The sequence below is a fragment of the Phasianus colchicus genome, chromosome 1, assembly GCF_987193195.1.
Source record: "Phasianus colchicus chromosome 1, bPhaCol1.hap1.1, whole genome shotgun sequence".
Classification (NCBI taxonomy): Eukaryota; Metazoa; Chordata; class Aves; order Galliformes; family Phasianidae; genus Phasianus; species Phasianus colchicus.
In genome coordinates this window covers 123732208-123756854 of record NC_143436.1, presented here as the reverse complement: position 1 = coordinate 123756854, position 24647 = coordinate 123732208, and the positions used below count along the sequence as shown (strand labels likewise).

At 37.0% G+C, this 24647-nt stretch overlaps 2 protein-coding genes across 3 annotated transcripts in view; one reads left to right on the top strand and one right to left on the bottom strand.

Moving 5' to 3' along the window:
- Nucleotides 1-2903: 2903 nt before the first annotated feature.
- Nucleotides 2904-18014, bottom strand: FANCB (FA complementation group B). Its single transcript, XM_031596075.2, has 9 exons — nucleotides 17901-18014; nucleotides 16568-17588; nucleotides 15594-15746; nucleotides 14968-15060; nucleotides 10065-10193; nucleotides 9179-9342; nucleotides 6668-7122; nucleotides 5583-5820; nucleotides 2904-3426 (listed from the first exon to the last, which is right to left on the bottom strand). The coding sequence occupies exons 2-9, from the start codon at nucleotides 17498-17500 to the stop codon at nucleotides 3006-3008; spliced, it is 2586 nt and encodes an 861-aa protein (XP_031451935.2). The 5' UTR covers nucleotides 17501-17588; nucleotides 17901-18014; the 3' UTR covers nucleotides 2904-3005.
- The window catches only part of MOSPD2 (motile sperm domain containing 2), a 32842-nt gene continuing 26206 nt past the window's right edge, over nucleotides 18012-24647 (top strand). Inside the window, exons 1-2 of one of the 2 annotated variants that reach the window (XM_031596077.2) lie at nucleotides 18012-18220; nucleotides 18411-18471. In XM_031596077.2, the coding sequence (XP_031451937.2) occupies nucleotides 18089-18220; nucleotides 18411-18471 (193 nt within the window). In that variant the 5' untranslated portion in view covers nucleotides 18012-18088. Of the gene's footprint in view, nucleotides 18221-18407; nucleotides 18472-24647 lie in introns of both variants that reach the window. The other variant, XM_031596076.2, reaches the window with a different exon arrangement.

The window sequence follows — 24647 nt, the reverse complement described above, 5'->3', positions numbered from 1 at the left end:
TGTATCTGAGCATAATTTGATGAACTTGCCAAAAGTTTATATGTGGGAAAAAAAAAAACAAAGCCACAAGTCTGTTGGCTGTGCACACAGCCACTACCCAGACTTGTATGAACAACATGTTGCATAACTTGGACATTGCACAAGCAGGTAGTGGTTGCTATATGAAGACAAAAACACTGCAGGGTTATACATACACACCTGATAAAGCAAAGGGTCCTTTGAGAGACTTCCTGAACTACTTATCTCAAAGCCAGAGCTCTAAGGGTCTGGGACTGGCCTCCCAGTAGTTGCTCCTACTGAGTAATTATGTGTAAGCAAAAGTATTGTGTGAAGAGTTATCATAATACAGAAATCCAGAAAATGGGCTAGGAATATAAGGAAGCAACCTTATAAGGTTGTAAGTGATTCTCTTAGTGCAATTTGGATTTTACATTTCACCAGAACATGTCTAGATACTAATCATCATGCTAGAGAAATAGAATTCCAACACCAATTCCAGGCATTTCTAGCATATATTTAGATTTCGGCATCTCTCATGTATATTCATTAAATTTATGCATTGCACCACTACCAGTGGAAGTTGTGCAATGTTATTACTAGAGAGTTGGGAAACTACTCCCAGGAATCTTAGAGGTCTCTTAGGAAAGCTTATGATGACTTCATGTGATGATCTGAAAACTAAGCATTCATGCCTCTGGAAGCACTCATTAGCAGAAACATGTTGTTGTATAGGTTACTAACAAGCAAAGGAAGAGTCATGTAATTATGTGATTTAACTACCTGCTGCTTTTAAATAACAAAAGGTACCAATCCCATGGAATTAGAAACTGGCAACTTCTGCCTGTAGCAGCTTCTCTTCATTTTGTCAACTCTGCTAGTTCTGCCAAGTGATAGATGGAAATACAAATGAAAATTGCTCTTTAGAGAGAGACATGTACTAATGCTACTCTGTGACACCTTGCTTTCTCCTAAAAATCAATGGCTGAACTGTTCCCACAACTCTGCACAAACTCCTTCAAGTACCTTGAGATGAATAATAGTTTTACTGCTCTGAAAGTTCCTTCTCAGCTGGTTTATCAAGTTTTTAACTGCAAGCTAGGGTTTCAAGATTTCTTCCTGTAACAGCTTAAAATTAAGAATGTTACCCTGGGAATTCCAGTGACAACTGATTGCCAAGTCCTGACAATGAGCTCTTAGCTCTGACTGTGGACTGAACATAAGTGTAGCTTAACAAAAAATGCCTCTTGTGTTTGGTGGTTTGTTTTTTCAAATAATCCTGTTTCATCCAGTAAATACAGAGTTTAATTTCTTAAGGCACTGTCCTGGTTTCAGCTAAGATAGAGTTAATTTTCTTCACTGCGTCTGGATTGATGCCATGTTTTGGATTTAGGAGAAAAAACAAGTTGATAACAAGCTGATGTTTTAATTGGCACTGAGCAGTACTTATGCTAAATCAAGCACATTTCAGCTTCTTTGCCCTGCCACTGAGTGGGCTGGAGGTGAGCAAGAGTTGGGAGGGATCAGAATCGGAAGAGGTGAAACCTAAATTGGCCAGAGAGACATCTCATATCATATGACATCAAGCAGAACAATGAGAGGAGGCATTGCCTGCGGGGACTGCCATTGCTTGGGAACTGGCTGGGCATAAGTCAGCAGGTGGTGAGCAATTGCATTGTGCATCACTTGTTTTGCAGGTCTACCCCTGTTATTACCATTACTAATATTTTTCATTTATTTTCTGTCTGTCTTCATCTCAATCCACTTGTTAGACTTTACAAATCATATCCCTCCATTCCCCCCACTGGGTAGGAGTAAATGAAGTGCTCTGTTGTGCTTCACTGCCTTCTGGGTTAAATCATGACAGGAACTCTTGACAAAACAAACAAAAAAACACAGTTCTTGAGGAATGTTCCTCTGAATTGATAGATCTTTCATTCTTCAAGTCAAACTCTCACTGTCAGAGTACAAGCTGTTAACTATTAAAACTTTGTTTGCAGCAAACTGTTTGACAACTTTTGAACAAAAGGTGACAAACACTACGATTATGCTTGCATAAAGCAAAGATAAAAGGAAACAAAGTAGTATGATTTGTGATTTTCCAAGCCTTCTGTCACTTGCAAAGCTGAGAAAAAAATATACCTACAATGGGGAAAAAAGATAAAAAGTAACTACCATAACAAAAAGTATATGCAAGATCACAGGCAGCTCTCTTCTGGGATACACATATTCTATATTCTAACCAGAAATAAAGCATAACAGGCAAGGAGTTGCTCATTACTTACAGTAGTTGAGGATAGGTCCAAAGTGCTGTGCAGCTAATATCAACAGACAAGCATTTATAACTCTGGAACAATTGTTTGGTTGTTCTCTTCTTTGAAGTTGGGTTAAGTTTTAAGGAAAGAGTTTTGTCCAGGATTTACTAAGCAAATTAGCCTTTCCATGGTCTTGTCACAAATTTAAAAGCATGATTACATCCATGATTACAAGGATGAACGTTCAAGAGTTCATGGAATTTTGTAAAAGGCTTAATCTAGTTTCTCCAGCCCCAGTGCATACTCCAAAATGTCTCAAATCCAAGGGTGGCCTCTAACTTAGATACTTCCTATGGCTTAGTCTTATGATTAAAAAAAAAAAAAAAAGCAACAAACAAACAGTGTTATCTGTGTTGATAGTTCTAGTAGAAACTTAATAGAACCAATTTAAACAACACATACATATTTTTTTCTTAATGTATTTCATTCAAAGATCAAGAATTGTAACTTTCAAATAATATTTATTAGAAAAGTACCTTAAAATATATTTCAGAAATCTGTAAAATAGCAGTAATGACTGCTATTTTTAATACTCATTTTTTGCTGAAACAGCTATAAGTCATCAACAAAAATACTGTTATTTATCTCTACAAATACCTGAGCTATAAAATATAAAATATTTATATTCTCAGATATCACTTTTTTATGACAATTTTATTAAATCTTTATTCAAAATAAATTATAGATAAGTTTCTAGGACTTGCTCAATCTCCACACAACCATATCAGAACTGAGCTGAGCTTCTGCTACTTTCAAAGCTATTTTCTGGTAAAGGGTACCATCCATCGTTTCATTCATACTTAGCACACACTGTTCCTGTTCATTTTGAAGCTTCTCTCTGAAATGCTGAACACCATCCTCACTGTCCAGTAAAGAAGCCACAGGAGGATCACTGATCTTCCTGCCAGGCTCATTCCACCTTGTCAAGTTGTTTTCAGCTTTACTTTCTTTTGAGGAGAGGAAACTCCTTGAGGTGAACATTTCTTTTTCCAAAGCCAGTGCTAACTGCTCAGTAAGTATACCTTTGCTTCCAGATTTCAGGAGTTTTACATCACAGCTTGGTGGGAGAACTCTAGTAAGGCTATGAAGACACTGGAACAAGACAGTCAGACTTCTGCAAAATAAGAGTACTATTATTAAGGATATCTTGCGTATTCAAAATTCTGTAGTGGTAAATAAAATAAAACTACTTTAAACTAAACCGATGAAAATTTAGGATGTTTGTGTTTTAAGTACTGTGTATGCAGTACATATAACTGCCAACAAGGACTTTCTAACGGAATGCAGACTAGCTGCTGTATATCAAAAGATCTGTTGCTTCAGTAACAAATATTAAACATTAAAATATATATCCAGTTATGTGAGCATCACTTCTTTCTTTAAGAAACAATTCACTGTATGTAAAAATCACATGACAACACAAAGTTGCCTAAGTATGCATTCAGGGACAGAAGAAAGATGTGTTCATATTTTGTCACCATCAATAGATATGCACTGCAGAGATATTTGGTGGCTAACTGCTGGTCTTTTTTGAACAGCCACTAGCAAGGAAATATTGTGCTTAAAAACAATTAGATGTTCAAATTAAGAACCCTGGACAAAATAGTGCTGGTATTCAATAAAGGGAACCTATTCCCCCAGACACCAGCATGATGCAGTGACAGACCAGCATTCATTCTAAGAGAAATGCAGTTTGTCCAAAGTCTTATTTCCTGCATTTGACCAGATGAGCTCTTTAGAAGATGCCCTTCAAAGGAAAAATTTAAAAAATTATGTCCAAGAAGAAAAAAGGCAAAAAAAAAAAGCGTCTTGTCCTGTTTTTGTCAGTATTCCATATTATGGTATCATATGGCAGGCTGCCTGATACTTAAGCTCAGTGCTGGATGCATTTCCTATGTGCTGTGCTTCTAGTAGACTCAGTTATTTCATGCAAGTTCCAGCCCTGGGAGATGAAATCTCCTGATTCTGGGTAAGGAATAAGTTCTCTTTACTGGGACACCAGTTGGTGAAGGTCTGTAAGTAAGAACTTAGAATGACTCTTTCCTCCAGTTTATTTTGGGTTCACTTGATTTATTATTCTTTATTATTCTTTATTATTCTTTATTATTCTTTATTATTCTTTATTATTCTTTATTATTCTTTATTATCTCACATTCCTCTTAATAAATTAGTTTCTCCTATCTCAACTGGGTTTCTTCCTCTTCCTTCCCCCCCCTTCTCTTCAGACGATTAACTCTTCAAACCACAACACATCTCTAAGTAGCTAGTTTTCTCACACTGATCAGTAAAGTTTTTCTATTGCAATTCACTTATCTTAATTTTCCACTACTTATCACAGATGCAGCTTATCTGATTTCTGAATGGCTGTGAGAAAAAATTGTCAGTATACCTTCAATCTGTCAGAGAAATATTCTACTAGAAAAAGATTGATCCAATGAAGGGGAAAAAAAAAACAACACTGAAAATACAAGTATAAACATGCAGCTCATTAAGTAGCGATATTAAGTTGAACTGCAAATGAATATCAAGCAAACTAGGTTTCCAAGAGGAAGTTTCTAAAAGTCTTGATTTTTAAAAACATTACTCTTTGCTCTTACATGAAAGGCAACCAAAGTTTTATCTTTTACTATTAGTTAGAAATTCTTAAGAGATGTACCCTTACTTTTTTTTATTTTATTTTATTTTAGCTTTAACTTTTCAGGAAAAGAAAACTTCATCAGTACTTGAAAATTTCTTCTCACAGTAGCCTTATCCAGCTAAATCATAAATGATGGAAGTCTGCCTTGTTTACCTGCCTTGTTTATCCCAATAGTTTGACAATCTAGATAAGGAAATAACTGAGATTCTTCAGATTATTTCCTCTTCAATATGATGGTAGATAGAAAAATAAAGTATATCAGAAAAAAATGTACAAGTTAGACTAGATGCATGTTGCATCACTAAACTAAAAATGACAAAGAATGCAATTTAAATTATCTAGGTTGTTATTGTTAAAAAAAAAACAACAAATGTTGAAAAAAACATGTTAAGAAAAAATAAGAAATTACTATGCACTGAAATGAATGAAAGAAATGGTACCAAGTATGTATTAAAGGAGACTGCAATTATTTGGAATTCCATGTACTAGCACAAAATTAAATGACACAATTCAGGCTCTGACATTCTCATATCAGAACCATCACTGTTGGCTATGATGCCTGTAAGAGACAGCATGAAGATAAAGGCATGAGTATAAGATGAATATTCTGTAAAACTTTTGACCAATTTTACCTGCAAAATAGCGTTAGAACTCCTTCAAATGGACTTTTCAGTGTCCAGCTAAAGACTGTACCGTAGATATTTCCTGCTTTATGAGAGAATACCATGTCATGGCATTCCTTAAATGGTACACAGTCCATTTCTCCAAGTAACCATGAATTTACTTGAGTCAATGTGCAGTCAGAAGACTGAATCTGAAAGGAAAATCTGATAGATACTGCAAGGATAGCAACTATGTCTTCCATGGAACCTGCAAGAAAATAATAAAAAAAAAAAAGATACTTAACCTAAATACTTTGATCAGGTTTAAGATGTGAATACATTTTTGATTCACACTGCAGTGTTACTTGCAGTCTGTACCTGCATTCAATGTTTTCTTTGGAAATTTTCTTCTCACCTATATTCTTACACCTATTTCTGTCGAGCAAAATGGTTACCTGATTAACAAAGCTGCAACTATATAATAAGAGAGCTCTAAAGATAAATGTCACCTTGCCAAGGGAACACTATTAATAGCCTCCTGTGACATTAAGATGGCACTTTGGTGTTAGCTGATGATATGGCATTAAAGGAAGAAATTAAAATTCACAGCAAATGATCAAAAGGACATTTCACTACATTAGCAGAAGCCCAGTTCAAAATCAGTTCAATCAGGAACTTAAAAAGAAAGAAAAGATATGGAGGAACTCAGTAGCTGTGTAGATGAGGAAAAGCTTCAGTTACTTTGGTATTACTTAAAAAATAGTAATACTAAGTCAGGAAAAATAAATGTATCTAATCAATAGTAATTACCTTATTTGTAGGAAAAAAAAAAACAAGCTATTTGTATTCAGATTTATCTTCAAAATTAACCTTTCTTGATGCACTTCAGCATCAATGCTGTAAAACCTTATAGCAACTGTTTCAATTTTTTTTTTTTAAATTTAAAACAAATGGTTCTTCTGCTTTCTGTTTCACCCAGCTTTTAATTCAGAAGACTGTATGTATTGAGTTCAAAGAAAGAAACATAATTACACCCTGAAAATGTAGCTTAATCTCATCTAGAAAAAAACAATCAACCACATCTTTATGAATCCAAACTCCATCTATCCATTTACCTGTACAGTAACTATTATCCTTGAGCATATTTACTGAATATTTCCCATTTGAAATATCTTCCATATTCAGCAAAATTTTCCCACAGAACAAAGTTATCCTTTTGCTCTTCAGAAAATCACCATTCCGACGTTTTTGTTTCTTTGCATGTAGTAGAACTGCACAACAAACACGATGAAATGCCAGTAGTGGTGAAAGGTTGGTAACAGCAGTGACAGTATTTGTTTTATCCAGCTGAGTCCTAGAAGATCTCTTATGAAACTCTTTTTTCAGATCATTCTTGCTACGCAAATCCAATTTCATCTTTTTCTGAGGAGGCTCATTTTGACATGAGGAGACAGATAATGCTGAGAAGACTTCGTTCACCTTAATGATTTTATTCCGACACTCAATGATTGGAGACACCAAAGAGAAGTCTTGATCCATCACTAACGATAAACTGATATCATGCACTGACCTGGAAAAATCCACATAAGATGACTGCACTCCCAGTTTGCATTTTGCTTTTTGATAAAAAACAAAAAAACATTACAACATTTAGGACTACTATAAACTCCAATACTATTCCAAGTTAATTCAGAAACCATGCAGTGTGTAAGTGCTTACAACCTTAGATGAAATAGTCATTTGTATTAAGAGCTCCTAGGAATTAGATTCCTCGCATTAACTGAAATAATTTGAACATTTAATTCACTTGGAAAATGTTGAACACTCAACATAACCCTTGCAGATACTCTATGACATCTGCACTTCATTTTTAAAGACTTAATTTTCTTTTAATTAAAAAAAAAAAAAGACTATAGAAAGTAAAAATTCTGCCTCTTTGAGAACTAAAAGTTCTTCTAGTATTCACATTGTTTTTTAGGTATTCAAAGGTAATCAAACAGAAGTGCATGTAGAAAGTAAAATAAAAAGTTTAAAATACGGTTTCCTTAAACATGAAGTAATTTTCTGAAAGGCGTTTTGTTCATTCAATACAAGATTATTTTGTGAAATCCTAGTAGTACTGTTTCAGATCTTCTCTCAGTGAACAATTTACTCTAACAATTAATTCAATCTCCAGGTGTCACTGACACCTGAAGTCATACAAGCATCCATATTCCTTTATGGGAAATATCATCACCTCACAGTATAATCTAAAACATCAATATAATCTTGCATTAGTAGGAAGCCCAAAAATAATCAATGAAAACCTGCACGTTGGAGTTGAAAATAAAGCAAGACCTTTTCTGCAAAACCACAGGCCCATGACCCTGGGCTCCTGAAGCCTACTACACCTATTACAACCTTCTGCTGCTAGCCTACCAGGTAACCTTTCTCAAATGACTTAATTTTCACAGATTGGTTCTCAATTGTAAAAGTGAAAAAGAGGGCGAGGTTGCTGCTGGTTTTAAAAAAAGTAGTTCCAAATCTTCTCAGAACTTCTGAAGCTATATAAGAATTAGGTATTTCTTTTTCAAAAATAAAATCACTGTCATTAAAGATAAAAGAATAAACAGCGGAAAGGCAAAAACAGTTTTTTGCCTTGGTAGCTCTTAACAGAGGCCGTCAAGAAGACAAGGTCAACTTGTAAAGTTATAGCAAGCTGGTAGTTGAGAAATAATACACCTGCAGTTCTAGCAGAACAACCAAAGGGCCTGCATAGGTCAGTTCCCTCACACTCACTTGAATGATTTTCAGAGGCATCAACACTCCTTAAGCTTACCTTAACACAGTTTCAGCTACAATGCTCGTGAGAGTATAGGTCAAAAAGTAACTTCTAACTCTACCAAAGTTTACATTACACACTGTCTATCATAAGTTTGTTTCACATAATCCTGTTCTTTCAAAGTGCACTCCAAATAAGCTCCCTCATCAATGGGGGAATAACATCACTAGTAATCAAGACTAGAACTAAACAACTGAAATGAACAGAATAAACAATCATTTTAAGGATAATAACGAGAACAAATCTTTTTGAAGCTTTGAATATTTTAAGCCTGCTTGTTCCATGTAATTTATATAATGCATAGGCTCAGAAAATGCTTGATTTGATATCTGACTACAGCATAGCTGAATATAGCTAAGTCAATCAGAGAATTAAAAATGTTTTATTCTACTTTTTAAGGAAATCATTCTATGAATGGTGAGATATTAATGCTTAGGCAGGAGGAAAAGTACAGTTAAAACAGAGCTAAATCTACACCACACGCTGATGTCTGTATACCTATACTCATGTGAACTACAAAGAGCCATAATTTTTGTCAAAGAAAGCTCTGTTATAAATGCCTCCAGTAATGGTGTAGTTATATCATCTAGCCAAAAATGGGCTGCATCAACATATTTTTGGCACAGCACTAGAGAGACATGCCACAACAACAATACTGGCAAAATGCACTTGAAATACTTCATACACAGATGTTGAAATGAGAAAAGTCAAATCTCAAAAATCCACTCTTCTTACTGCAGGGTTTTACTTAAAATTTCAATTTCTATTAAACTACAAAATGAAAATATTTTATTTATATACTTACAAACAAAATGATTCAGTTAGTTTTACTCCAACTACCAAGTTGTCACCCACAACACGTTGCCATAATTTCTCTATGAAGTGACCTTGAAGTTTAGGTGTTGATGATGGCTCTTTACTAACAGAATAAGGTTTTTCCACATCATCCCAGAGACTGACAAGGCCTTCCTTACAGAAAAATGTTTGTTTAGATAAGTTAAGTGCAGATGTTAGTTCTTTTTATATTGCATTACTTCATGTTCTACTATAAAATCTACTACATAAAATGAAATCTACACAAACTAGTTTATTCTCTAGAATAGATTTAAAAGATATAAATCCACATTCTTAAAACAAAAGCTATCATGACAAACAACTCATTCCCTCTTTCTACACATTTTCTTCCAAAGAAGGCATTAGAAGTTATATTATTAATTGCTTAAAATTTTGCTAAGCCTGGTTGACTTGAAGGATACTAAAATATTAACTGAAAGATCATATAGATTTCAAGTAACTATAAGTCTTAGTATAAGAAGTATACAGATATAACATTTGCCCAAGTTCTGTCACCTTTTCAGCTCACAGTTCACTCTGCCCCATTCTAAAATAAATGTTGCCAACAGAAATCACTGCTCATTCTTCCTATCATATCAGAGACAGGTAACTGTGCCAATTAAGACAATATAGTCCTCCTACTGTTCATCATTAACTTATTGTTAAAGCTTATTCCCCACGTACAAACCAGTCACCAGGAGGTATTGTGCAGATCAATTTCAAGAAAAAAATTAAATTTACTCTTAATTACATAAATTGTCAGGTTAAGATAATGAATCAGACTTTACTTAAAGCAAATTAATGACTTTTGATAGAGGCAATTTTGACTGGTAAAAATAGCAAGTATTACTTTTTACCTTTTTTGCGCTTGGTAGTATATGGCTTCTTCCTTCAACAAGATCTATTAGTGCTCTGCATGATTCAAGAATAACCCTCTTTTTGAGTCCTAAATGCTGCTGTAGCTCTCGAACACAGGTGAGACCAGCCTGTAAAATATAAAAGTCGTCATTGGACACAGTCTGTAGTCTAATGCAAATAATGATTGGTATGGAAGCTACCAAGATAACCCTCAACTTTCCATTTTATGCAAGGATCACAATCCAATTTCCTGATGTTCCTGAAGTAATGCTCCTAAAAATTGTTCAAGTCAGGTTACTCTGTTGCCAAAATACAAATCTAAGAATCTTGTTCTCTCAGTATTAAACTCCAAGTTTATCTTAATTTGAGAATATTTACATTAGATGTTTATGTAGATATTAACTCTATTCAACTCCTTCCATATTGTTTCTGCTTTATTTTAATATTAACATTTTTTATTTTTTGTCAAGACATATTGAAATGTTGACTGTTGTCTGTTTTACATATAGACAAATAATAGACAAGTTCTAACAATTGGGTTATTATATTTTTAAAAACTCTTAAAGAAGTATTCTCTGGGAATTAAGTTCCTGAGAAGTCTGTCACTGTCAACAACAAGAGAGGGAAGAACAAAACCTATCATTGGAAAGGAAAAACAACCTCTAAACTAATAAACAAATAAAAAAAGACATCAGATTCAGTCATCACCAAATGACAAGCCTGAATGAAAGATATGCAAAGTAAAAGGAGTAATGCCATTTGCTCATGATGCAAGAGCGAAGGGCATTCAGAGGAAATGGAACCCATCATGATAAATTCTCTAACAAAATTATTTGCCATCTATCAAACCAAACATCACAAATACCAGACTCCATGAAATACTTCAGTGTCAGACCTGGCAGGAGAAGAAAAAGTTAAGAATAAAGAACAAAGATGGGGAGGGACTTTTTATGAGGGCACGTAGCAACAGGACAAGGGGAAATAGTTTGAAACTGGAAGAGATTTAGACATGATAGTAGGAAGAAATTCTTTACTGTGAGGGTGGTGAGACACTGAACCAGAGAGGTTGTGGATGCTGCTCTCTGGAAGCACTCAAGTCCAGGCTGGATAGGACTTTGAGCAACGGGAGGTGTCCCTGCCTCTAGCAGGGGGGATGGGACTAGATGATCCTAAAGTCCCTTCCAGCCAAAACCATTCTATGATTCTATTATTTTATGTTTCTACAATCTCTTCCTAACTGCAATCCACAGAAACCATTACTTATTCTTATTTGTAACTCCCAAGTGAGAAACTCAGATACAGAAGAAAAACAAACAGGAAAGTACATACAGAGAAACAGTCAAAATAGCCAGAGATCTACTGATCAATTCAATTGCTCTTCAGTGTGACTTTTGCAAGCACTTTTTTTCTCCTTCATAAAGCAACACAAGAATGACAGCTGAAATCTATCACACAGCAAAAACTAGAGTAACACTCTATTACTGTTTCTGGAACAAGGAAAACATATCCTTAGATCCATACCCAAGATGTACCAAGTAAGAAGCACCAGTAGAAGTCACACTCTTTGCACCATGAAACGGAAAATAAAAGTGAATCATTTTGAAAACAGAATATAAACATCCAGTTTAAAACACTGTAGTATAGAGCTGAACAAACAAAGCTGAGAGAAAATTCAGCACAAACAGTACAACAGATGAATCACTGTCAGAAAGCAAAGCAAATTAAAGCGGAGGCTTAGTAGTAAGTAGGACAGTGCTTTGACACATTACAATTAAACTTACAATATTCATAAATAAAATAATACCCAGACATGCCAAGCTAAAAATACTAAGCCAAGAACTTTTTGCAAAGGGCAGAAAATGGAGAGGAAGATTCACAATAGGCAGGACTAGAACTACTGTGAAAAGCAAAGGTGAAACAGTGAAAGTGGATAAAAATGCTACAGGAAAACATAATTCAGATCTCTAGAGTCTGAAGCTGCTCTTTTATTAAAAGTCTCTATGGTTTCCAAGCAACTGAAGCCTTTTTTGAAAAACTATCAAAAAACTCAATCTACAAAACTGTAGATTCTGTGCAAAGGTTGTACAGAAAACAACTACTTGTTACTATTTCTAATCTAAATTTTAAAAATAAAATGTACAGAACATCTCTTGAATAACTTCCCACCCATCACCAAAACAACATTGTCAGAATGGGAACAAATAAATTCTCAATTCAATAAACAATAGTGGAAAAAAACCACACAAACCAATCCCCCCCCAAAAAAAAAACCAAACTTAAACAAAAAACACAGTGCCCTAAAACAGGCAAGCCAAGTGAAAGAAAAAAGAATTAATCAAGAGCCTGGCCTATAATCCTTACTGAACTTTCAGTAGTTGGTGTTGAAGAGTCCTGTATTCATGTCAGAACAGAGTAAAACCAAGAAAAATACTGTAACCACAGATATGGTGCGGCTGCACTACTTTGCCAAAGAAAGTTCACTTCAGAAGATAGCATAATGAGTGTTAAGGAAAAGAATCTTGAGGCATAAAGGCTGTGGGTAGTACCTTAAGACCAGATACATCATAAACACAGTGCAGTTCCAAAAATACACAGACTGACAGATTTTTCAGTTTCACTATTGCAGCGTGCAACTTACATGTGCTACTGCATATGAATTAAATGCAGCATATTTCAATGTAGTGGAATGTAACACCTACCAAAACTCTCATGCAGGTAGAAAACAACTACATAGGCACAAAATATTTATATGGGGTATCAACAGAGGTATGGAAAAACACTGTATTTGCTATTTCTCTTTGCCCTAAAATCGGAGATATCACAGAGATGGTTAACACATGACAACTTGAATTTTGGTGACAAAATAACTAATAACTTTTGGAAATCTCCAAGCTAAGCATGATCAAAAACAAAAGAACATCCCTAAAATTCAGTAACATCAGATAACAAAAAGGCAACAGTATTTCACTATTCAGACACACACACGGAAGAACAGAGATCTCAGCAAGAAAGCAACATTGCAATATTAAGGCTAAAATCACACCTACTTCAAATTCATTGCCATGGCAATATTAAATATTTTAAGCATTAAAAAATAAGAGGATTTTTAATATTCTTACAGTGCCTGGGTTAGCATGTGACTTGGAGAATTAGAGATCTACTATGTCTAAAAGAAACCTAGGGAAAAAAAAGCCTTATGAAGGATTCTGTGTCTCCATCAGAAGGACTTTATCAGCAGCTGATGCATAAGATCTCCAGTCAGTGGCTTGCTTCTATTAAAATCAATAGACTGCGCAATACAGAGTATTCATTTGATTGTAACACAGATTCTGTAAAGCAGAAAGCCAGCCCGTGTATAAAAGGAGAAATATCAAAAGACTAGTTACATAAAACGTTTAGCAGTCAGTGGCAGGGCAGGCAATCTTCACAACAAAAGTGGAAGGAGCAAAAAATAAGAGATGGAAACTATTGAAGTTATGTATACTGAAGGATAAAGTAACATAACAAGTAAGGAGAGAATCTGGAAGCAAAAAAATAATGTTTAAGGTATATCACTACCCAAGTCGTGTGCAGACAGTAATGAATTTTGAAGGAAACTTGCACTTCTACATGTAAAAACCAATAGACCTCTAGCTAGTGAGCAAAGTGAAGAACCATAAAAAAATAAAATAAAAATAAAACAAATACAGGGCTGCAAGGGACCTAGAGGTTCTCAAAATTAACCCAACTGCTTTCTTCTCACTTCCAGGAAAGATAAATCTATTGTTCTTTATTCTCTAAATAACAGCTTCTACCCTTCAGAAGATGTTTAGTATCTCTAGATATCTTCTTTGTCATTAAAATAAAACAGATTTTTTTTTTCTTTTTCAGTGGTTTAGCTAGTGTGCCATAGTCCTCCTTTTCTTTCAGTAATAAACTAAACTTTTGCTGGTCAAATTCCTTCTTCTTAAAGGCTACAGATCAAACTAGCACCATACACTAAGGTTTTCACTAATTCATAAACGAACAGAATAATTACCTCCTATTTCATACTTGAAGTACTTCAAATAAACTAACAACATTCTTACATCAACTGAATCCATGATTTATGCTGTCTTCAGAAGTCACTAGTCTTCTGTTTGTTTTCAATAATTTTCGTATTTGGTCAGTTACTACTTACTTTGACCAAGATAACCACACACAACAGTGCCAAAGAACATCTAGGAGAGCATGATGGATATTTACTAATAGAACTTAAACTAGAAAGCTGTATTTTCAAGTTTCACAAGCAGATGATATATTCCCACTGATTGCCTATACTCCAGCATGTATTATTCCCCAGCATGCTAATATGAAGCTAATTAAAAGAAGAATACAGGTATTAACTTCATTCACTCTCCATTGCAATATTATGTCAATAAATCTGCCAGTATCAGGAAGAAAAGCATCAGCAGGTGGTGAAATAAGAATGGTCACTAATTTGGACAGAAGTTTAAACCAACTTGACTGAAGTCCCTAGACAAAGAAACACTTAATTCTTCTAGGAACAGCTGTTACTCATTAGCTCTCTTTGGAAACCTGGCATCTGAAAATATGTAATGCTGAGCAAAAGAAGTAGACACTCTGATATTATGAAACCAGCATTTAAACCTCCATGAGTAAAAGGACTGTTACAAAGCTTTTGTAAGATGGCTTCAGCATTATCACAAAAATTTAATTAAAATTAAATTAGATTCTTCTAATTACTTAAATGCATTTATAACAACTGAATGAACTGAAACAGACTACCACCAATTCAAGAATGGATACTTAATAACACTAATTTCTCCCTGAACCACTTTTCCAGTAAAAATAGTATTATCAACCTCACTCTTCAGACTAACAATACAGAAAATTATGAAGGCAGATTTATTTAGCACAGACCTGTAATCTTGTTTCAAGAGCTTGGATGGTAAGCAAACCATTCTCTTGTAATCCTTCTCCAGCAGGAACATCATCTTTATAATTAATACCACTCTAAAAAAAAAAAAAAAAGTATTTAAAAAGCTGAATGTAAGGTACAGGATACCACACATCATTACTACTACTACAAAAAAAAAAAAAAAAGGGGTGAGGAAACCAGAAGAATAGCCATGTTCATTTTAAAAGAAAAATCTCATCTTCTGAAAGCAGTTACGGATTAATAATACATAAAAGAAAGACACAATTATGAAACAGTAATTAACATGCACTACAACTTCAATTTTCTTAAATAAAAGCTAAGCATTATGAAAGATCTGTGACTTATCTGAAGCATCTTCAACCATACTTCCAGAAGGATGCTGATGCTATCCAGGAAGTAGAATAATTGCTCCAGATAATTTACGTCATTATTCAAACAGAGAGCATTACACTCGATTATATTCAAACTTCAGGGCATTTCACAACAAACATCCAATTTCACTTAGCACCACTGCTTTAATCATTTCTCAAGTTTTTTTTTTTTTTTTTTTTTTTTTTTTTTTTTTAAGCACAGACTGAACAGCTGAGAAAAGGCAAATTGAACTTACTTCATAGTTTATCTTTCCAAAGTCCATTATTTTAAACATATTTAACACATCTGCATTGGAGTCATCATTAAAAAGCAGTAGCAGTTGCTCAGTTCCAGAACCAATGAAATCATCTACCAGAACAGACTTCACCTTCTGCCATTTGGAAGTAACCTGCAGTAGAAGAGCTTTTAAAACATATATTTGGAATCTTGTATGTGATTTTGTTAAGATGAAACTTGCCTTCAGATAAGATTTCATTTCCACTGTGTCTTCTTGACAGAGCATTACAAAAACCTAGCATTTAATTCTGTATCTACATACTTAAGGAAAAATAAAGTGAGGGTTTCCTTGTCATTTCTGGAAAATAATGTTCTTTGACACTGGGAGGGAAAACTCAAAAAGTTTATCAATTCCAAGAAGTTTATGCTTTAAAATAATAACAGTTAACTACAATTTTAACCTATATTCCACAAGCACATTCATATCTATCTTAAGTTTTAAATTCTCATATTATTGATCTTGTTTGCAGTAGAGGCTACACATCAGACTCATAAACATAGCACTAAACACTAGATTTATTTTCAAGTATATAAGAGAGCAATGAAAGAAAAAGAAATATATACTGAATGATATGATATCATAGAATGGCCTGGGTTGAAAAGGACAATGCTCATTGAGTTTCAACCCCTTAGCTATGCGCAGGATCACCATCCATCTGACCAGGCTGCCCAGAGCCACATCCAGCCTGGCTTTGAATGCCTCCAGGGATGGGGTGTCCACAACCTCCTTGGGCAACCTGTTCCAATGCATCACCACCCTCTGGGTGAAAACCTTGCCCCTAATAACTTATACTTAAGCCAGGTTATTTTGACAGAAGTTGATGGGAAAGACAGAAAGCAGTAAATCTTGAACATGTAACTTCTCACTTTGGATAGAAGGATAGAAACAAAAAAGATGTGGTAGGAAAAAGTAGCTACTTAAGGCACAAATACCTGCAAGTTCTCTCTCCGTACAACACATACATTCCCAGATGAAAAAGATACAATAAATAGCAAATCATTGCTACTGGTTACAGCAGTTTTTATTAAACATGGTTTTTCATAAGGAAGCTCACAAACACCTTTAGGGACACCATCTTGGAAGCAGATCAGTTGATTCTTGTGCGTGATGGCAACAGCTGATATTCTGAGCTGTTTTTTCGGTCTCTCATTCTTGCAGACACAGACAGAAGATACCACTCTGCTGTAAGCATGAGGCATAAAGCATGTGCCAGTCAGCATTTTTTGCATTTCAATTGCATACCCAAAGAACTCACTGCCCCAGATGGCTCTGTCTGAAGTGGAAAACTCATCCCCATCTTCGCTCTCTGGCAGGCAAGCAGCTCTGATCCCTAACACAACAGTGCCTTCACCCTCAATTTCACCTGTCCACACAACAGAAGAAAGTTGAACAGGAGCACTCAGAACCGTGCAGGTATCAGCAGAGATGTAGAACAGCTTGTTGGCATGCCTCCATAGCACCGAGGGGCCAGCAAACAACCTGACATCCTCTTTCAGCTCATAATCCAATTTAAAATGACAGCACTGCTCAAACCGATTGGAGCTGTGAAGCAACAGTAAAAGGTGCTCGAAAACGCCGTTCTGCTTTTTCACTTTCATCAAAACACAGGGAAGAACAATCCCTGTTTTGGAATGCGTGGCGCAGTCGCAGCAAACAATTTCAGCTTCTGAGTGTTTTGTGCGCATGCTAAACGCCCCGGAGGACATCTGAACAAACAGCTGAGTGTCTCTGTCAAATGCCATCCTCCTAACACACAGCTTCACTGTTTTGTCAGCTGCTCCCTCCACGTGCTTTGTTTTTGACAGCTGAAAGACGAGGAGCTCTCCATTGTAGGACAAGACGTGCTGTCGCTCGCTCAGAAGCATCTTGATTCCTCTGTATGTGTGTTCCCCTACAGGAAAACTTTATCGCTCTCCATTTCCGCCAGGTTTAGCCCAGCTATAAGCTCTCCCCCTGCAAAATGAAAGCAGAACAAAAAGTGAAACGCTTTACAAGCGGCTGCGTTAATCCTCAAGGAAAACACCACATCACCAAGCAATGACGCAGACTAATCGAGAACAGAAGCCAACAGTGCTTCAATAACACACATGAGGACGGCGTAAGGCAACGGTGCACCAATACGGCTTAAGTTACAGCCCGCCAGCAGCCAGCCTAGTAGCACAGAGGCAAAATTAACGCTGACTGCACCGCTACGCCGGCCCCGCCTGAAGGGACGCACCCACACAAGCCACCACGGGAAGACCCGGCCTGCAGGGCTTCACCCACCTGCCCGCGCCGCGGTGTCGGACGTGACGGGACGAAGAAAGCAACGCAGGGCGGAAGCAAAGGCAACGCGCGCCCCTCCGAAACTCGCGCCACGCAGTGCATGACGGGAGAGGAAGCCGGGCGTAGGGAGGCGCGGCCATGACGTTAAAGGGCGGGGCTACTGGGCGTCTGACATCCCCGCTGCCGGGATGGGCGTATGGCCACGCCCACTCCCTATTGGCCACGCCCCCCGGGTCACGCGGCGCCTCCATCGCCTCTTCTTCCTGTCCCCCTGCAGTTGTCGCGGCCGTTACGGGCGGCCCCGCCGCGCTATGGCTGACGTGAGTGCTCCCCTGGCTCTGCTTCCCGGCGGCCCTCGCGCGGGTGGGGTGTAGGTGGGGGACGGAGTGGCGGTTGGGCGGCGGTTAAACAGCGGGGTGGTCGGCTGGCTCTGCCGCCTGGCTCTGCCGCGCAGCTGTGAGGGGTTGCGCTGGGCCCTTTCACGTCCCGCCGCTTTCTCGTTCGCAGCAGCAGGACAAAGCCGCGCTGATCGCCGAGACGAGGCGGCGCTTCGAAGCGGAGTACCTGCCAGGTGAGCGCACCGTGCTGGGCGGGCTGCCGGCCCTTCGGCTGCCTCTCTGCTCTCTGTCCCCGGCCGGCTGAGCAGTGCTGCCCTGTCGGGTCGTGGTGCCGCTTTGTGAGGCTCTCTGTGGTGCTGCAGGGGGTGTTGGGGCACGGTGTTGGTGTGTTTGGCCATTGGGAATAGGGGAAATGCGCTGTCCTAGTCGGGTTCATCTGCGGAAGGGGTTGTTTTTCTGGAGCTGCTTGCGTTTCAAATTCATGCTGTGAGTAATTAATACTGTGCTGTTTGTCTGATCCTGTTGTGAATCTGGGAAGCTTTGAGGCTTGTTAATGAAAGGTGCTAGGGATCCTTGTGAGAAGGGGAATGGCAGAGAGCCTGAAGGGCTTTCACTTTAATTCCAGCTTGATTTGCATTGCTTATGATAGAAAACTATGTAGTAGCACAGTATGCTAACAGCTGGAGCAGGCAGAACACTTCTGTGACTGTATAAAGGTTTTCTATTAAAAACCTGCTCTTACTAATTTCTAATGCAAATACCCTAATAACCCAGGAGTTCAGGAGTTGCATGTATCTCCTGTAACACAAGCCTCAGTTCTGCATACACCTGCTTTGCATTGATGTGCCTGATCAGAGTTTTATTAGAGTTACTGCTTTTATATGAGGGTTGTGCGCACATATGAGTTTTCTGTGGTTGGCTGTGTTGCTTATCTTTAGAACTTTTGGAGGGTCTTAAGTGCTGCATGACTTTATGATTATTTGCAGGGCAAACATACAAAACAAAGAAATGACTGGCCATTGTTTAGTCATTGCATGATAGCGTTATTAGAATAGCACCTTGAAGGACAGAGTGAGTTTATTTTACCTTTTCATATTTCAGTGTGGTTAAAGTTGTCTTTGGTAGTCATAAAACAAGAGAACGAAGAAGAATGAAGAATCATCTTAAATTATTTTTGCTGTTGATGATTCCGGTTAATTCATTGTTTGTGAGTGTGTATTTTTATGGTAGATGTATCTATTATTCTGTAGTTATATTGGTTGTTTATTTTATGTTTTTTTGTTTGTTTTTTTTTCCTTAATCATAGAATCACAGAATGCCTTGGGTTGGAAGGTACCTCGCTGCCCACCCAGCCCCAACCTTTGTTGTGGGTAGGGCTGCTCCCACCAGCTCAGGCTGCCTGGGGCCCCATCCAACCTGTCCTTGAGCACCTCCAGGGATGGGACACTACAGCTTCTCTGGGCAGCTGTGCCAGCACCTCACCAACCTCTCAGCAAAAAACCTCTTCCTAACATTTAACCTAATTTTCCACTCTTTCAGTTTGAAGCCATTCCCCTTGTTCTTTTGCTATATGCCCATGTAAAAAATCACTCTTCCTTATGTTCATAAACTCCCTTCAAGTACCGAAGTCTGCAGTGAGGTCTTCCTGTAGCCTTCCCATCTACAAGCAGAGCAAGCCCAGCTCCCTCAGCCTGTCTTCATAGAAGTGTTCCAGCCCTGTCTTAAGAAGAAACTACCTAGCCTTCAACTGCTTTGAAGCAGTTGCTGATGAAAGGGAGTGTTGCGTCTTAGCTTGAGCTACCCCTTAGGAACCTGCAACTCCTTGTACCTCCATTCTACTTAGCTGTAGCTGTAATGAAGCCTCTGTTGGACTGGTTGTTAAGAGTCATTAAAATAACACGTTACTGTTGCATGGGAAACTATAATCCTCTGCAGTTTTTTGAGCACACACTTCCTTAGTATGGGTTGTGGTTTAGGGCTCTTATCCCTTTCAAGAAAATGGGTTTATTTTTTTTTTAATCCCTATCTAAAATTTAGGAATGCCAGAAGCAAATTATTGTTGTCACACCCATTTAAAGTATGAAAACCACAAGGTTTTGGTGTGTTCATGGTCCTTCTACCTTTACTGTGTATGTTCTAAAAAAAAAAAAAACATTTATTTTCGATCTTTCCTCTTAATTGAAAACAACTGCAAAGGGTCTTGGATACATGCAACTTTCTGTGTTCCAAAGGTGCAAATGATTGCTTGATATTCAGCAATTGTAGTCTCCTTGAAAAAGTAAAGGTGCTGTCAGGGTACACTGAGAAACTGATATAGAAAGTTTAGTGTGGTTCTGGAATAGTGGGCCTCTATAGAGTGAACCTAATTCCTTTTTCAGGTGAGCTGCAAGTGTTGAAACTTGAGCAAAATTTTCAGGATGCTTCTATTTCTAGGAAGTTACAGCTTCAACTGTTTTATTCTCCCTCTGAGGAAAGCAGAGTTCTGATTATTCCCGAGACTTTGTGATTGCATTATAATAGGAAAGAGTCACTTCTTGAAACTCTTGTTGCTGGATTCCCCTCATGCAGGCAGCTTTTCTAATGGACGTTATGCTGTGATGATTTGTAGTACTGTGTATTGTTGTTCATTGAAATGAAAATTTAAAGGGCCTTTTGAAGTCCTTATTTTGGTTGAAACCATTCATTGACAGAAGACAACGTTTCAAATTAATGCAGAATATTTTGAAGTTTATAGATGGTTCAGAAAAGTCTTATGTTAACTGCCACAACTGATACATGGAGGAGTATCTCACGTAAAAGTTATGACCACCTTAAACACTACAGTCTTGACTTTTCCCATCCTACCTTGAAAATGTTTAATCCAAGAAATAGATTTCTAGAGCTTGTATTTGAACATCTGAACAGCTGTCACATCTATGTGACTAAGCAAAAGAATCCGTTTAATAGACAGATACAGTTTGGAAAACAGTGTACAAGAGCCTTAGTGGCTCATCTCCATGAAGTTTGCTTGGGAAGTCTCTTGCTGACATTGCTGATGTGTGGCCTTTCAGCAGATCTAGAAGGAAAACTTGGCCACTGTGAATCCTACTTCAGAACAGTACTTTTTGTTAACTGAGATCTTGTGTTGCGTGATTGTTTGCTTTTTTTTTCTGTTGTCCATGGTGAATGCTGTCTGTATTTGGAAGACAAAACTTCAGAGCATGTGAAAAATGTTTTTCCTAGCAGTAATTAAAGCCCTTGCATTTCAACATGTGAAAGTTTCTCTTAGTGCTGTCTGTGGTAGGTGGACAGTGCCTTATTCTGGCAGTTTGGAGCCTGATTTCTCTTCTGTCTGTTTGGGTTCTTTGTGAGAACTGATAAATGTAAATGATCTGGGTGGAACAATGAAAAAAGATGATTATTGTTCAGCACTGACTGGTACTGGCAGTGTTTTCTAGCAAACAGTTTTGTCTCATTCTTCAGTGGATTTCACTTGTTAGAGGATTTCTGAAACTACATTTTGTTCCTGGACTATTAATTTTCATTTTAATGTTCAACAGGAATTGTTTGTGATAAAATCTTGGTAGATTTTTTTTTTAGTCAAGAAGTCTGTTTTTCCGCTCTTCTTTTTGCGTATTTCTATTGTCTGTATTCCTTTTCCCTCTCTATTTGCATCCTCTTCATTTTTACTTTATTTAAAGCTTAATTTTCAGGAAAAAAAAAAAAAAAAGCAGCTTTGCAAGAGACTTTTGCCACAGCAGCTTAAAGATTAAATTTTATCATGACTGTAAGCCAATAGCAAAATGTTAAATTGGTCAAATGCAAATACAGTTCTAGGTGTATGTGCCATTCTCAAAACAGCATGGTGATATGACATGTTGAAAACTGCTAGGATAATGTTTTGAATACCTTCTTTATGCTCTGAAAAATTTGTTTTTACGGATTCTAGGCTTTAAGACTGAGAAGTATTGGAAGAGTAAGATAGGAAACTTGTATGGACAGGTTAGCAAGCAGACTTGTATAGAAAGCTGTGATATTGATGTCTGACCTTCCTATTGAAAGTAAATTTTAGAATCATTGAGATTGGATGCTTTTGCTGATAGTTTAAACTTATCTCTTTTGGAGGCAGATATTTTATTTATAGTAGTTTTATTTTGTTGAATTGGAACAGCTCCTTACTGGGTGGAAGTGATTTTGTTTTCCTCATCTCAGTCCCTGCATGGCTACAGACATTTTTAAGCTGCTTTCAGCCTTGTAGATTTTCTCACTTAACAATTGAAGGCACAAATCTGTGTGGTTAAAGTACTTAACATGTAATTGACTTTTGACTTCTAACAGTGGGTTTCCTCTTCCTGGCCATGGCTAGAGGAATAATTATGACAGTTTCAGACACAAGGCTTCTTGACTGAAATATCACTTAGAACAGTGTTAGTTAAACTGAAAGGCTTGTTTAATGCTTTACATGATCTGAGAAAATGTTTATTCCAATTCTTTAGTGTAACAAAGTAGTTTTGGTTGCTTTTTTTTTTTTTTGTAGGTATGTAGTTGCCATCCCTACTTCTTGGCTTCCTATGTGACTTCTATGTAACATCTTTTCCAGATACAATTCTTCCCCGAGGGATGAGTTCTTATTAGAGATTGTAAATTATTAACTTCTCTAGGATAGTTTAGTGTGGAAATTAACTGTACTGTATCTTTTTCTGTCTTGTATTTTCCAGTCTTGTATTTTTTTCTATTGTTGAATCTGGTGAAATTTCTATCACTTCTCCTAAAAATGCCTAAAGAAAACATTATGCAGTTTTATCTCCTGGTAACACAGATGAAACTCACACAAAAATGAAAAGAGAGTGTTGTGGAAGAACTTGTTTCTTTGGTTTTTACATGATTTTTGGAGTTTGAGCAGTTTTGTGTTGTTGTAGTGGTAGTATAGAGACTTCTGTCTTAGAAGATAGTTTGACTTCAGTTTTCTCAACTTGAAGAAAATATGGGTTAATAGAGCAGGATGTGTCCCTAACAAAACAAAGCAACATAAATCAGAACCCTGCACTTAGACAAGAAAAAAGGAAGCTGAATAATGGGAAGAAGTGGCTGGTCAAAATGAGGTTTTTCTGCTCTTCTGTTACCTCAAATATCCAATGAGAAAATGGAAGCAATTTTAAGTTGCTGTCTTTTTTAAAAAAGGTTAAACAAGATCATGAAGTTTGATACCTTAAAAGTTGTATGCGGGATCTGGTCCATCTTTTTTGCTCTTTCAGTTTTCTGAAGGCTTGTTAGTTGTGAAGAGAACTAGTTTTGACTTCCCTTCTTGCTCTTTTGACTGTTGTGTAATATATTTAAACCAGTTTTGTATGTATGTATTTGTGTGTGTATATATATGGATAGTGTTCTCTGGTAAAAATCCAATTAGGTAAGCAGTATGTGCTTTTTCTTGCTTCTCTGGATCTGAGCTTGGTTAGTCACTATGCAGCTCAGGAAAAGATTCTTGCCATGTCCCTACTTTGACTTTTCCACTATCTGTGGGGCTTCTCTGCAAGATAGTGGGGGGTAACTCTCTTAAGCTGAAGGAGAAACCAGGCTTCCATGCTTATAGACTGATTTATTATCTATGAAATGATCAACAAAAGCTTGGTGCTGTTATTGAGTTTGCAGCTTTTGGTAACTGAACAGAAAGAGCTATGAACACTGTTGCTTGGAACACTCCTTGCTTCCCTTGAGATTAAATAAAAATACCTTAGGGATGTTGATTATGGACTAAATTGTAGAGATGCCCATCTTCCTGTGTAGGGGATGACTAAACTCAGTGGGGCTCTGCAGGTGTGAGAAGCCAAGTGTTTAACTTGCTAGTAGGGGCAAAAAAAAAAAAAAGAATTAAACCATAAATAGATGTTGACAGGTGTTATGTGATTGGGCTTAGAGATTGTATCTGAAGTAAGGTACTTCAGTTTATAGTTCTGTTTGAGTTTCCATTTCAGTGCTCCTCCACTTCTGTTTCATTTTGTCCTATTAACTGCTGTGGTGCAGAATGTGTGTAAACTATATTTTGACAATGAGAAAGATCTACTTTATTTCAATTTATTCTATTTTGAATCCAGTAATTCAGTAACTGCATTTAAGTGTTGCATGATTAACTTGAATTTGGAAGCATTCTGATTTTTTAATAGTGTTGTTTGAAAATAAATTTCCAGATGCCTATAGAGTTATGAACCATGCAGAGATTTGAAAAGCAGTTCCTTCCTTAAGTTGATGTATTTTCAGTGACTGGATTACTAGAATGACTTCAAATCATTGTTTTATGCGTGATATACTACATTTCTATTTTGGATTCACAATCTCATTCTAAATTTTATTTACTTTCTAGCGAGAATTGGATAAATCAGGTAAGGTTAAAACAGCAGTCAGTGCTCGTGTTGCTCTATCAAGTCTTGCTGTG